The following is a 14090-nucleotide window of genomic DNA, read 5'->3' on the forward strand; positions in this document are numbered from 1 at the left end:
ACCGTAATAGGTGGAAATAGTCAATAAACGACTTTTTATTACAGTTAACAGTTTGCACACCATCTTTCTTATGAATTATTTGACTGTTTTGGGTAAATACAGTAAAGTAACAATTAATTAATTGTCATTTAACCAAATTTTCTAACAGTGTAGATAATATTTCAAATTTTATTTGCAAGTTTTAATTATGTATTTAATGACATTAGTGAGAATAATAATAATTTTGTATTATTATGCACCTGTGTATTTATTTTGATGGAAAAAAAACATAAAAATAAATAATGTAAAAATATTTATCTGTATAATAATGTTTTAATGTATAACATTAATTTTAAAAAGATCTGTTGATTTTAAATGTTTTTATTTAACCAAATTGTGTCTAAGCTTATTTTTTTCATAAATTTATAACTCTTTGAATTGTTTTAACTATATATAATTTCATAACGAAAGAAGGTGTATAAAAAATTCAGCAGCAAATGGCACTTAAGCAAGTGTTAAACACTTTCCCACTAATAACGACTTCTAAAAAAGTATCAAAATAATTAGCGTAAATGAATAGAACAAATGGAATTTCCACGCACCAATACGATAAACACACTCTTTCTCACAATGTAGCCAATAATTTTATACGCGACAAACCGCCTACTGTGTCATTGATAAACTTCCTAATAACTATTCTCTCGGAGGCAGATAATTTCGAACGTAATTTTTTTTATTATATAATATATAATAAACTTATCGCTCAACAGCTGATTCGGTTACAGATAACTATCCTGGGATGCAGACGACACCTTTTATTTCTATTTTAACGAGTGGCAATATCATATAATTGTGACGAAATCCATGTGCATTTTTTTTATGCTTTGTTCTTTTTTACTTCATTCAAATCTTTCTTTCTTTATTGCTCGTCTTTGTATACATCGTTATTTAGTTGTTTTATATTTTTTATGACATTCAATAATGGTTTTATGGGACGTTGTAGGGTGTCTTAATTGCTTTTAGCCTCGTAAACTGAGTTCGGAATTAAGACGGTTTCAACAAATAATTGAACAATGTTCCCCCCCCCCGTCTTAAATTTAGAAACAATCATAATCTTGAACGTTTTTATTAAAATGATTAAATTAAAATTATGTTTCGTAAAATGTGTAGCGAAAAAATGTACACAATTAAAATAAATTATTAAATTTAAAAAAAATAACGTAATCAATACTATACTAACTGAATTATAAATAAAAAGGAAACATTAGTTAAGAAACATGTTTTTTTAAATGCTTAACTTAAAAAATGTATTAAAATAAATTAGATTATTTAAGTAAAAAATGAAGCAATCAATGCAACACTAATCGAATAATAAATATAAAATAAACTTTGTTAAGTTAAGAAAAAAATTTTCTTTTTAGCATAAAAAATATATTCAATTGAAATATAACTATACTAATTGAATTATAAAAAAGTAACATAGTAACAAAATAAGCATATAATTTTTTTTAAGTTAAAACTTTTTTTAATTAAGCATTTGTTCAAGCAAATAAATTATTTAAAAATAAATTAACTTTAAAAACATTCCGGTAATGAATACCGGCCCTCAGGGGGTCAGTACTTAATACCATAATTTGATCCTTAATTCTTGACTGCGTAAGGCAATTAAAACAATAAATTGACGATTGTAAAAAAAAATAATAGGAAATTTTTTCTTGTCTTTTTAATAATTTTCTTACGATACTTAATACATTTAAAATATATTTCATAATTTATATGGGAATCGAAAAAAGAACACATATATCTTACCATTTTAAAAAAACTACACAGGTACGCTAGGGAGGCAATCTGTAGTAACCTAAAAAAAAAAGAACAAAAAATATAAATATTACTGTACGCATGGTTATAAGGAATGTATAGCACAAAATAATACACTCATCATTAAGATATCGAAATAACATCATAAATTAACGATACTTCAGGACTATGCCAAGATATTAAACTTATTTTATAAAGGTCAGTATTTCCTTTACCCACATGAAATTTATTAACGCTTATCATAATATAGTATACGATAATTATCGTAAATACGATAAATCGTAAGGATACCTTTAAAATACCGCTACTACGATAATTAAAACAAATAATGATGTCTTAGGATTTAGCACTTATCTCCCCTTTTTTTTCTTTCATGATGAGTAGACAAAGAACGAAAAAATTTGCTTACTAAGCAAAACTATTCAAATTTAAATAATCTGCGAATAATTGCAAACAATTGAACGCGAATCAATGTATTGACGATTTAGTGTAAAAGTTTGTAATCATACATCTGCAGGATGGCCCCCCGAAGACTTCCTTTTACTTACCTTTGATGAGTTTAACAATGCTTAGAAAGAAAACTTAATTAAGATTTTTATATTCAATAACTAATTTCGGAGAAGTGGGGGAGAAAGCGTTCACCTTCCAATGGAGTGCCCGGGTTTGTATCCCAGCGATTGTATTTGTATTCATGATTTTCTCTCCATGTAACGCAAAGGGGGGTTAGTTCTATCAAAAAGTCCTCCACGAAGGCAAATATCTCCTGATCTAGGAGTTCCCTTGTCTTCTGGATTGGGTTCAAAATTACAGAGTTAAACATTAGTAGTATAAAATAAAATAACTAATTTCCCACAAAATGGATCAAAACAAGCAGGCTATGGAATATCGAGCTTCACAAAAAGATTGAATTTCCGAAGAGCAACCAAACGATACGACGCAAAAATATTCCACACAGGTTTCTTATCAGTAAAATAAGATGTTGACGAACTTTCTAATTTCGCAAGACTAAGTGTTTTTCTTCATAGTATTAACGCGTGTCAGATTTCTTCCCAAGCATTATGTTACATTGTATCAAAAGATATTACACCCAACAAAGAAGATAAATCGAGAAGAAAAATACCCTAAAAGTGAAAATAAAAGAGAAATTCGTCAGTAAAATGAATGGCTGGAAATCGTGGATTTAAAATGAGACAGCGTTTTTTTTTATAAGGACGGTATAATGATTTATAAATCAAGTTTATAGGCATTGAAGGATTTCGTTTCTGAATAATTTGACTAACGCTTATTGAATATATAATGCCAGTTTATCAAAGTGATAAATGTTTATTTTCACTAACTCCATTTGAAATGAAATTTTGGAACTTCAAGTCGAGCGTAAAGAAATTCAACAATTAATTGCTTATTTATTTTATTTATGATCAAATTTTTAAAAATTTTATTTGTGTATGGGGGGAAGTTAATTTTGTTTTGTGTAAAAAAAGGAACAGTTGGATGGGGGAAATACTTGCGCAGAAGTTAAACTACCACAATTCGTTACGATATTTTAGTGAATTTTGTTATTCAATGTAACTAAAAATAATTTTATAAAATAACACCCCACTAAAAGCCCACGAAAACGGTTAACTTTGATCCTTTTTTTTTACACATAACGTGTATTGCACCCCTAAAACTTGGCAAACTTGGGGTCATTTTTTGTCTTTTTGTGGAGTTAACATTCGCTTTATTTACTTTTTAATCCAGAAATTAATTTCACGATTTGTTACAATTTTGTCCCTTTTCTTAAAAGAATAAATTAAATATGCATCCTTATAATAATAGAAAAATGTTTATTTGTTAAGAAACGTTGAAAGTAAATATATTTCAGAAGGAAAATTATTTTGCACGGTTTATTATTACTACGTTATTATTATGCTTATTATTATTACCCTACTGAGTTTTAATGGTCGAAGCGAAAAGATTAGAAAAGCATTACTGTAAATACTGTATAAGTGTTTTCTCTGCTTAGAAACCGTACTTGCGGAGAAGGGGAATTACGGCGCGATGTTGTTGGGCAATCATCCGTAGCACAGAGAGTTGCCAGAAAATCTGAATTAATATAATGATTTATTTTTATTATTTTTAATAAAATTTCCTATATTTAAAGAAGTTAATTTCTGAACAACAAGTTTATGATTGTAAAAGAAATTTCTATTACGTTTATCTATTTAAACACTCGCGCAACGATTAGTTCTTAATTAGTTATTGGTAAAAAAAAGCTTTCTTATGTAAATTGTATATTTCTAAAGCAGGTTTTATGCGTGAACTAGAAATTCTTTGGCGTAGAAGTAGGAGAAAATGTATTAGGAAAAAAAAAATAAAATACAAGCATTAATGAAATATTGCATTATTATATTTCCTATCACGCTTCTTAAATCAAAATAAAATAATTAAATTCTTTAATAAATATGTTTTCCTAATAACCATTTGCAACATCTATAGCCGTTGTTTTAAGTTTCAATTTTGAAATCAGCCATAATTCGGATAATTTTATTCATACATATTTCTATCTCATGTACATGTTACCTTGAATGATTGAAATCAAAAGAATGTCGACTTTCCCCGGTGAATATCGACAATCACTCACTAATCGCTTCGGTGAATGTCCGAAATATTTGTAATATCTGATTTGATATTAATTTATTCGCTTATATTATTATATTTATTCGATATTTTAATATTTGCTGATGATAGATTAGGAGAAACATTTGTGTCCGGAGCACCGATCAAATGTTTACCGGGTAGTGGCACTGAACCTTAAAAAACATCAATGTAGGGTATACTGGACAAATATATTCCGAGTAGTGGCTCTGAACCTTAATAAACATCAGTGTAGGGTATACTGGGCAAATGTATACCGGGTAGTGGCACTGAACCTTAAAAAACATCAATGTAGGGTATACTGGACAAATATATTCCGAGTAGTGGCACTGAACCTTAAAAAACCTCAGTGTAGGATATGCCGGACAGTGGAACTTCATTAGTATATATTTCGGACATTTACCAAAGCGACTATGTAATTGTCAACCAAAGCGACTATGTGTCAGAAGTCAGCAACCCCCAATTTCGGTCATTCACAGTAACATATATACACCTAAAACAAATTCATACTAGACTACAGCACAAAGACTGCAAATTAAACTAGCAGACATAAAACCTAATTGAAGGTTATTAATGATAAAACAATGAAAAATATTTTAAAAGTAGTCTTTTATAGGTATTAATGTTCACATTTGCCTTAATAAACTTTATTTCTTAAGTCTGGGTTCCGCCGGAAGAAGGTCGATTATTTAGGGTTCCGAAGACGGAAGAAAAAATTAGAAACCGCTGATCTAAAGATTCTTTTAATAATAATGAAGTATTTTTAATAGCCTCTCAGTTTTTATCATCTTCTTTTATCAATAAAGGCTTGAAAAGGACTTGTGAAATAAGAGACAACCTCTCAGGAATGATTTATAACTCTCGGGGTCTTTTATCATTGGTTCCAACTTTTTAATAGGCAAGTTCAGCAGTCCTTTAATTGACTGCAATCTACCGCCTGATGATTTAGAACAAGCTCAATTATTTCCTACAGGTAGTTATCTTCCTTTTTCTCCTACCTGTACTACTTCTCTGCTGCCGCCAACCCCCGACTCAGATAGAAAGATGAAGGAAGGAATTTTTTTTTAAGAGCATTTTCGCCACTCATCTTTTGAGGTAGAAAGATGTCAAGCGATAAGGAAGAGATGTCAATGAACATTGTGTTAAAGGTTGTTTACGTAAAGTTAACTGACTGAGGAAATAAAGTTTGCCAGAGAACATTGCAATGCGAATGATATCGAAACTTAAGATTTATAAGAGCTCATTCGGCCACTTCATTATGCGGGACGAATGGGAAAAACCTGTCAAACTTTGACGCGTGATGTCACCTTAGAGAAATAAGATAGCTAAGGTATGTTGCTTAGTTTCGTTCTAATCAACAAGTGACGTTTTATTTTTGGAAGGACGAACCAACGAGAACAAGAAGATCATGAAAGGACCCCCAAGAACACAAAGTAAACTAATAAAAAGTCCTCCCCCTAAAAAAAGAGGGAATCAACTGGAACAATTAAAAAATAAAACACTTTTAAAGAACTAGCAAATATATACAAAAATATGCAAGCAAATTATGAAATAACCCTTATTAAAACGCACACAAAAAACGTAAGAAAATAATGCAGAAAAAAAAAAATCAGAACACAAAAAAAAAAAAAAAAACGAAGGAAAACCATGCAGAAACCAGATAAAAACAAGCAAAGAAAACCACGCAGAAAAAATACAAGAACACACCAAAAAGCACAAGAAAACCGTAAAAAAGACTCAACGAGAACACACAAAAACGCAAGAAAATCACGAAAAAAATTAACGATAACACACAAAAAACGCAAGAAAACCGTAAAAGAAACCGGGGGGGGGGGAAGCAAGAAAACCATGAAGGAACTCAACAAGAACCTATATATTAAAGGGAAAAGAAGCATGAAAAAATCAACAAAAACAAATTAAGAAAAAAAAATGAAAGAACTAACGCATAATAATGCACAGGAAAACCATAGAGAAACCAACAAGAACACATAAAAGAACACAAAACCACGAATTAGCACCTTAAAGCATGAAAACATAACGCGTCACTATTTAACACAGACACAAAACTTAAAAGGCTGCATTTAATCATTTATATATTTTAAGCTATATTTTTCATGTTCTTAATGCCATTTACGGTTAATGCACAAATATACTTATTTCTATTTTCGCAAGTAATTAAAATAATTAATGTAAGTTGAAAAAAAGGAACACAGAAAAATAAATACCATCCGTAATTCATCCTAATTTATTGTTAAATCTTTAAAATTTGATTTAAGTTGCGAAAATAGTCGACGTTATAAACGAAGAGTGTGAAAAATATAAATAGATAACAATTTTAATAAATTAACCAATAACTGTGAATATTATTAAATAAGCCGTCACAAATGAATGAATTAATCCAGAATTTTTAATTTCATGAAATGAACCGTTTGAAGTAAATGAATTAATCAGAATTTTTGAGTTTTATAAAACGAGCTGTCAAAAACTAATGAACGAATCAGATTTTTTTTAGTTTCATTAAACGAGCTGTCTAAAATAAATGAATTAATCAGAACGATGTAATATTTATGGTTCTCCTGTTCTATATAAAAATCCATATCTATTTATTCCATCGCTCTAGAGCGAAAATTCTTTAATTTTCACCTAAACTATCAAATAAATTTTTGTCAACTTTTTGTACAGAAATGGAACAATTTTCTAATTAAAAATATATCAGTAAAAAAAATCTTCTCATGCTACAGAAACGGCGTGATAGAGATCGTTAATAATTTCTTAGGATCATGCCTCAAGACCTGCCAATATGAAAAATTATAGCGAATTTTCCTCCCAACATTAACGAGATTAACCTTGATCTATCACTAGAGTAAACATTAAAGCACTTACACCTGTTTCCCGCCAACAATATTTGTCAGCTGCTGCCAAAATGAATGAAGTTATTATAGAGGAATAAATTATCTGTCGCGCCTCCCGATTTACTCATACAGTTATTTCACTGCAACTGTAATGTTTTAAGACTGGAAGCGGCATTCGACAGCTTCATTCATATTTAAAGATGAAAACGATATTTTATTCATTCATTTTCAGACTTAAAGAATGTAGGTTGTTCGCAGTTGTATATATTACTTCTTCAGCGAAAGATATTATTTCGTTGTTAGTCGATGCATGTTGTATAACCCATTATTTTGTCAAAAGATTTTGCAAATAATAATTTCTGTCTAATTAGTTAATGCTAATAATATTCAAAAAGGATATCGGTATATTAATTCTGTTTAATCGCATACTTACGATTTAATAGTATTAGTTAGATCAAATTAAGCTAAAATAAATGGACGAAAGCATTTAAATAGTGCTAAAAAAGTATTTGGTAAGAACTACAACACAAATATTAACATATTTGCATTTGTTTCAAATAAATTAACTGTCCACGTAAATAACGGATTTTAATGGCGAATTAATTAGTAATTTATCTTATTTGAAACTAATTCAATTAAAAAAGCTTTAAAATTAAAATTCTGTGATATTTTTTTACTGTTTTTAAATTTTTAAAACTGAATTAAGAATACTTTTGAAACCGGTTTCAGTTTTTAATGGTTAAAAAAGATAAAATTCCTCCTATAGAACTGCCCAGGGCAAATGCAGGTAATCCATCGAATATTCATATGAAATTTATCCTTATATTCAAAGTCATATCGTTAAAAATAATATGACCGATTCAATATTTTTTTATTACCTTTACTAATATTTATGTTGAAAATTTCAGTAGAGTATTTAATTGGCATTTCTGATATTAGAATCACTTGAATCATTCAATAGAAAACTTATTTTTTGCTTCAAAATTATTTTGTTATTACTATGTTTGTGATTTTTAATATTATTCAAAACGAAGGGCTTTGTTGTTAATTTATTATGTGTATTAAGAAATTATTTCTAGATGCTAGAAATTATAGGGTACCTTTAGAAATTATTTCTAGAAATTATCGTACTAAGAATTAATCTAGAAATTATTTCTAGATCATTAAAAAATAATTAGTCACGATCAACAATTACGATCGAAAAGTTATATTTATTTCGATTAAAAAAAATCCGTTAATTCCACTTTACCGTAAAATCTTATACCGTAAATTTTACAGTAATGTTTAATGAATTAGACTGATTCGGTGATTTTACGGTAATTATTACTGTAAAAATTATAAACAATTACGATGGAAAATTTATATTTATTTTGATTAAAAAAAATCCGCTAATTCCACTTTACCTTAAAATCTTATACCGTAAATTTTACAGTAATGTTTAATGAATTAGACTGATTCGGTGATTTTACGGTAATTATTACTGTAAAAATTATAATATATCAGAATTTTCGTCTCGTAACCATGTTTCCGGGACCAACTGGATTTTGCGGTAAAAAAATACCGGTATTTTTTTACCGCAATTTGATTCGGAATCCAAATAGTTGGGTTTTTCGCATCAAAAGAGCCATTTTTCCGTAGTTAAAATGTTTGGAAATTGAAAGTTTCAGAAAGTTAGGCCATTAAAAATACAGTCAATCCTCGATATCTCGAACTTGAAGGGAGAGGTGAAAAAATTCGATATACCCAAAATTCGAATTCGAAAATTCGCGTGTAATCGATGGTAGAATAAAGAAAAATGCTCTTTACATACCTGATTTACTATTCCATATTTATTCTAAAAACAATTTTTACACTTGAAAAGATTCAATTGTTGTTTGCTTTAGAGATGCGTAAGAAAGTTTGTCTATAACACTTTCTAAGTGGACTATAGCTTTAAATGTCTCCTCTGACATATTCGGCTGCCTCTCAGTAAATCTCCTTACAGTGTCTACTGCAGAAAATGCTTGTTTGAGAATTGGTTATGATTATGAGAATTGATTTTCGGAATATTTTTTTATTTTCAGAAAAAAAAAAATCTACACTATTTATGGGATATAAGTTATCGAGGGATTAGAAAAAAAATTTCGAGAAATCAAGTTTCTTTTAACATTGAGTGTATAGGAAATTTGAAGGGAATTTTTTTTCCTTCGAGATATCGAAAAATTCGTGAAATCGAGGTTCGACTGTAATTATATATTTTTTAAACTTCAAATATTACAGGCATTTGTAACAAATTGCGCAGGGCTTATGAAAAATACAAGCAGTGAAAATTTAAATGTTAACGCTCGTAAATAGGGCGAGAAAAGAACAATTCTCATCTCCCGAGGAATTCGTGGTGGAAAAAAAAAGGAACAACCTGTCAATTCAAAACCCTCGCGTAACTCTTCGGTTATTTGGCAGACGAGACCGAAGAAGATGACTTCTTTGTCTAACCTCCGGAGTGGACCACACCCATAGAACCCGACGAAATAAATAAATAAAAAAACACCAAAAACTCGCATAAATAACTTTGGTGCCGTTTTATTAATAACGATATCGTTAGCCAACATAATTCTGACGGGGACATTTGTGAGGCAGAATCATGCCTGGCGCCAATATCTCTCACATTCGTCGCCTGTTTAATAACCTATGGGCGAGAAGGAAAAAAAAAAAGGAAAAACGCAACAATGAATAACGACAAAAAAATAATAAAAAACCCATGGGAGAAGAGAGTTGGTTTGCTTCTGAAGACGGATGAGTTATTCGACGAGTACGACGAAAAACGGAAGCTTTCCAGAATTGATGGATTAGACTCGAATTTTTATTTTTCAGTGTTATGACTAAATCAACGAAAGACACTTTTTGGGTACAGAATGATGCAAGTTATTCGATCCATTGAAATCCAATTCAGTCTTAAATTTAAAGAACTTCCATGCGTAAATGTTAGAACTTTAATTTATAATTTCGCAACTTTAGGACTTGAAAGTTTCAAACTGCTACATTTCTAAGCAAAAGAAAATAGAATTGGGTATTTGTATTTCAAGACCTCCCATACCAACACATGTGACCCATGACGACAGAGCCAGCTAATGTTAATCAACAAAATGGCGTATTAAAGTTGAGCTAAGTTTCTCTACCTAAGGTAGAATGATAATTAACGATAAGCTAATTAAATACAGTGTATAATGTATAATTACTTCGATGTATAATTAGTTTGTTTATATTCCACATGTCTCTGTGTAAATATAGAGTGAAAGAATTAAAATCATTAAGAAAGAATTTTTGTGAAAGAATAAAGAATGTGTCACTTAAGAGAAAGGATACTTGACGGGCTTGGCTCACTCGAAATAGAATGGAAAGAACAGTTGCTAACGTAAACAAATGCCACGTTTCAACAACCAATCAGGATCAAGATACCCAGACTACGTCACTTGCAGGTATCCTATTCTGAGTTTTAAGCTAATAGAAATAGGTATTACAAGCATTAACTTAACATTTTGTAAATTGTCATAGATTAAATTTATTTTTCGTACTTTAAAAATGCACGCGAAAAAAAAAGTATGCAAAATGCAGCAGTTATAATAGAGGGCCAAGTCTATGGACCTACAATATGAATAATATTAGTCTTAAATGTTAGTTAGTAATAAGAACAAGTACCATCATTTTAAAGCTTTATCTTAAAAATATGAACTTCTTTTAAAATGCGTGAAACGGAAAAAAATTATTTCTTTTAGAAAAAATTCAATGAAAATAAACTTTTATTAAAACAAGTATCTATATCAATAAGTTAAAAGGTTAATATAATATATTAACCCCTTAAAAAATTAGAATAAAAACTTTGTTAAAAATATTTCTTAATACATGAAAGAGAAACAATACATGAAACATATCTTCAGTTTCAAAAGTCATTTATATCAATATAATTATGTCATAAAAGTCAATTTTCTTTTTATAACATATTAAATCACAAAAAATATATCATAATAAATTTTATTGGGAAAAAGTACGGTAGGGAAAATACGATAAAAAAAAGTCGGCTCTTTTTATCGTCATTTGATACGGAGTTTTTCCAGGGTGTTTCAAGTACAAAATTTAAAAAAAAAAAAAAAACATTATGTAATAATTTCTAAACTAAAGAAAAGAGCCGCGATGGTCAGGGGATAGAGCGTTCGCCTTCCAATGAGGTGAACCGGGTTCGAATCCAGAGATAGCTAGTCGAAACAAAGCCACATCCAGCTTGCACCGACCACAGTGTCGATGTGAAATATCCTCAATGGTAGACGGATCATGGGGTAGAGTCCCTTTGCCGTCAGGGTAACCGTGGGAGGTTTCGTGGTCTTCCTTTCCATGTAAAGTAAATACGGGTTAGTTCCATCAAAAAGTCCTCCATGGAGGCAAAATTTGTCCCGATACTTGATCCAGGAGTTCCCTTGTCTTCTGGATTGGGTTCAAAATTAGAAGGCCACGGAGTTGAACATTAGTAGTCGTAAATCCAAAAATTAGGTCGGTTCTTCAACGACGGTTATAAAATAAACTTCAGAAAACAACTTTTTTATAATAAACTTCATGAAAAGAATTGTTATTTTAATTTAGCAATATTCATTAACGAAATTTTTTAAAAAAAAGCGATAAAAGAAAAAAGTGATGCGCATTTAAATATTTGTCGTAAATGTAAGAGTCACGAACGCTAACTGAGCAAGAGTAATTCACAAAATGCATTTACTTCATTCATAAAATTTAAAAACATATCTCAAGGAAGATTGAAACCGGCGGACATGAAAGATGTACTCATCTCGACTACAAACTCACGCTCAGCGCTCGTGACATTCTTCGATCTCCGGAAAAGAAGCCAATGTCGGAAAGAAAGAAAAAAAAGAATATTTAATAACAAACAATAATGAAAAAGACATCTACAAAGACGTCACACAAAAGAGAAAAAGAAGAAGAAAAAAAAGTTATAAATAAAAGAAGCGTGGGCGAAGAAGGATTAAAGTATAAACAAAACAAAAGGGGAGGAGGGGATGATTCCTTTCTTTGCAATGGCGCCGACAGACTGCGCCCCTTCCGCAGATTGTTATTTTTTATTCATCTATCTCTGCCACTGCCTTTATAGATATATGCATGCAAATAAATAAAATGTATGTCTATATAGACAAGTAATATAGTTAATTATATTTGTATATCATATACAATAAATTGTCTAGTTGTAACAATATAAATAATCAAAATTTAAATTTTTCTAAAAATAAAACAACTTCTTACTGTAACCGACGTCCAAAAGCCTACCCAATTATTTTTGGGTTTACGACTACTAATGTTCAATTCCGTAGCCTTGTAATTTTGAATCCAATCCAGAAGACAAGGGAACTCCTTGGAGGTATTTTGCCTTTGTGGCGGATCTTTTGGTGGCATTAACCCGCATTCGCGTTACGTGGAAAGAAAAACCACGAAAGCCTCCCACGGTTAGCCTGACGGCAAGTGGATTCTAACCAATTATCCGTCTACCACTGAGGATATTTTACGTCAGCACTGTGGTCATTGCAAGCCGGAAGCGGAATTCGTATCGACCAGCCATTGCTGGGATTAATTTTTAACGTTTTAACGAAAACAATTCTTTACTTAGAAAAATGTAATAATTAATCACCTTAAGTAAATTAAACTTGAATCGCTCCATAAGTAGTTATGATAACTAGTAAATGGTAACTATCCAGAAAGTTTCACCACACGGGCCTACTCTTGAGAAGTTTATCGTTTGACGGTTAACGGTTATTAATCGTTTAACGGTTAATTCTTCGATTGATTTAATTAACAATTAATAATACCAATCAACATTTTAGATATTTCTTTCAGAAAATTAAACTAAAATAAAAACTTGAAAGGATAATAAAATACAATTCACGATTTTTTCAAACTTAGGAAACATCCCTATTGCATGCTGTTTGATCGTTCTATTTTTAAATGCATCAATCAAATTCTCAATTTTTAAATAGAATTTTTATGATAAAGTGAGAATAAATACTGCCGCTGCAGCGTTGGAAAATATTTTGTATTAAAAAGAAAAGTTTGTTTTCAAAACATTTAAATTCTACACAAAATCGTTTATTTATAACAATCAGAGAAGGAAAAGTTATCTCCACTTTTCTGTGAAGGCGAAAACCGACAAAACTTTTCAGTTTGTTTGGAAAGGAGAAAGTTTGAAGTAAATTCAATATTTTGAAGCAAGCAAATTATTTAGCACAATATAAAATTTGAAAGAATTTAAATTGAAATAACAAATTTAAATAAAGTTACCTCCCCCTTAAAAAATCTAAAATTTTACAAACATAAATTAGAAATTTAAAGCCCAGCATATAACTCTATATTGTAATAGTTCTTTTAAATCTGTAATAATAACACTACACTAATACTGAGTACACTGTTTTTTGTGGCAATAATTCTTTTAAATTGTAATAATTAACATAAAGCTTAAGGTATTTTGTAGAGAAAATTTTGGAAAACTGATAAAATATTTAATTTTTAGACTATTTAACAAATTAACTTTAACTTTAATTTTAGTTTTAGGAACAGATATCATTCTAAATAAAATTTAAAGATATAAATATAATAGAAATTTTAAGTTTTAAATATTATTAGTTTATAATTTAGTTTTTTTAAATTCTCATTTATTGAAAATAAACTTAAAATAATTACTTTTCAACATCAAGTGTTCTTCATTGTAAATAATAGTTATGTTCTTACAATAAAATTTTGATAGAAATTACGCGTATAAAATTAGTGGACCGTTAG

At 29.7% G+C, this 14090-nt stretch overlaps 1 protein-coding gene across 1 annotated transcript in view; it reads right to left on the reverse strand.

Annotated features, from left to right (window-relative positions):
- Window positions 1-14090, reverse strand: part of LOC107453597 (fibroblast growth factor 8) — a 90752-nt gene that overhangs the window by 35403 nt on the left and 41259 nt on the right. Inside the window, exon 2 of the mRNA XM_016070474.4 lies at window positions 1789-1837. Coding sequence (XP_015925960.1) covers window positions 1789-1837 — 49 coding nt within the window. The remainder of the gene's footprint in view (window positions 1-1788; window positions 1838-14090) is intronic.

Source organism: Parasteatoda tepidariorum, chromosome 9 (assembly GCF_982258835.1).
Source record: "Parasteatoda tepidariorum strain Cologne lab strain chromosome 9, Ptep-v5.0, whole genome shotgun sequence".
Classification (NCBI taxonomy): domain Eukaryota; kingdom Metazoa; phylum Arthropoda; class Arachnida; order Araneae; family Theridiidae; genus Parasteatoda; species Parasteatoda tepidariorum.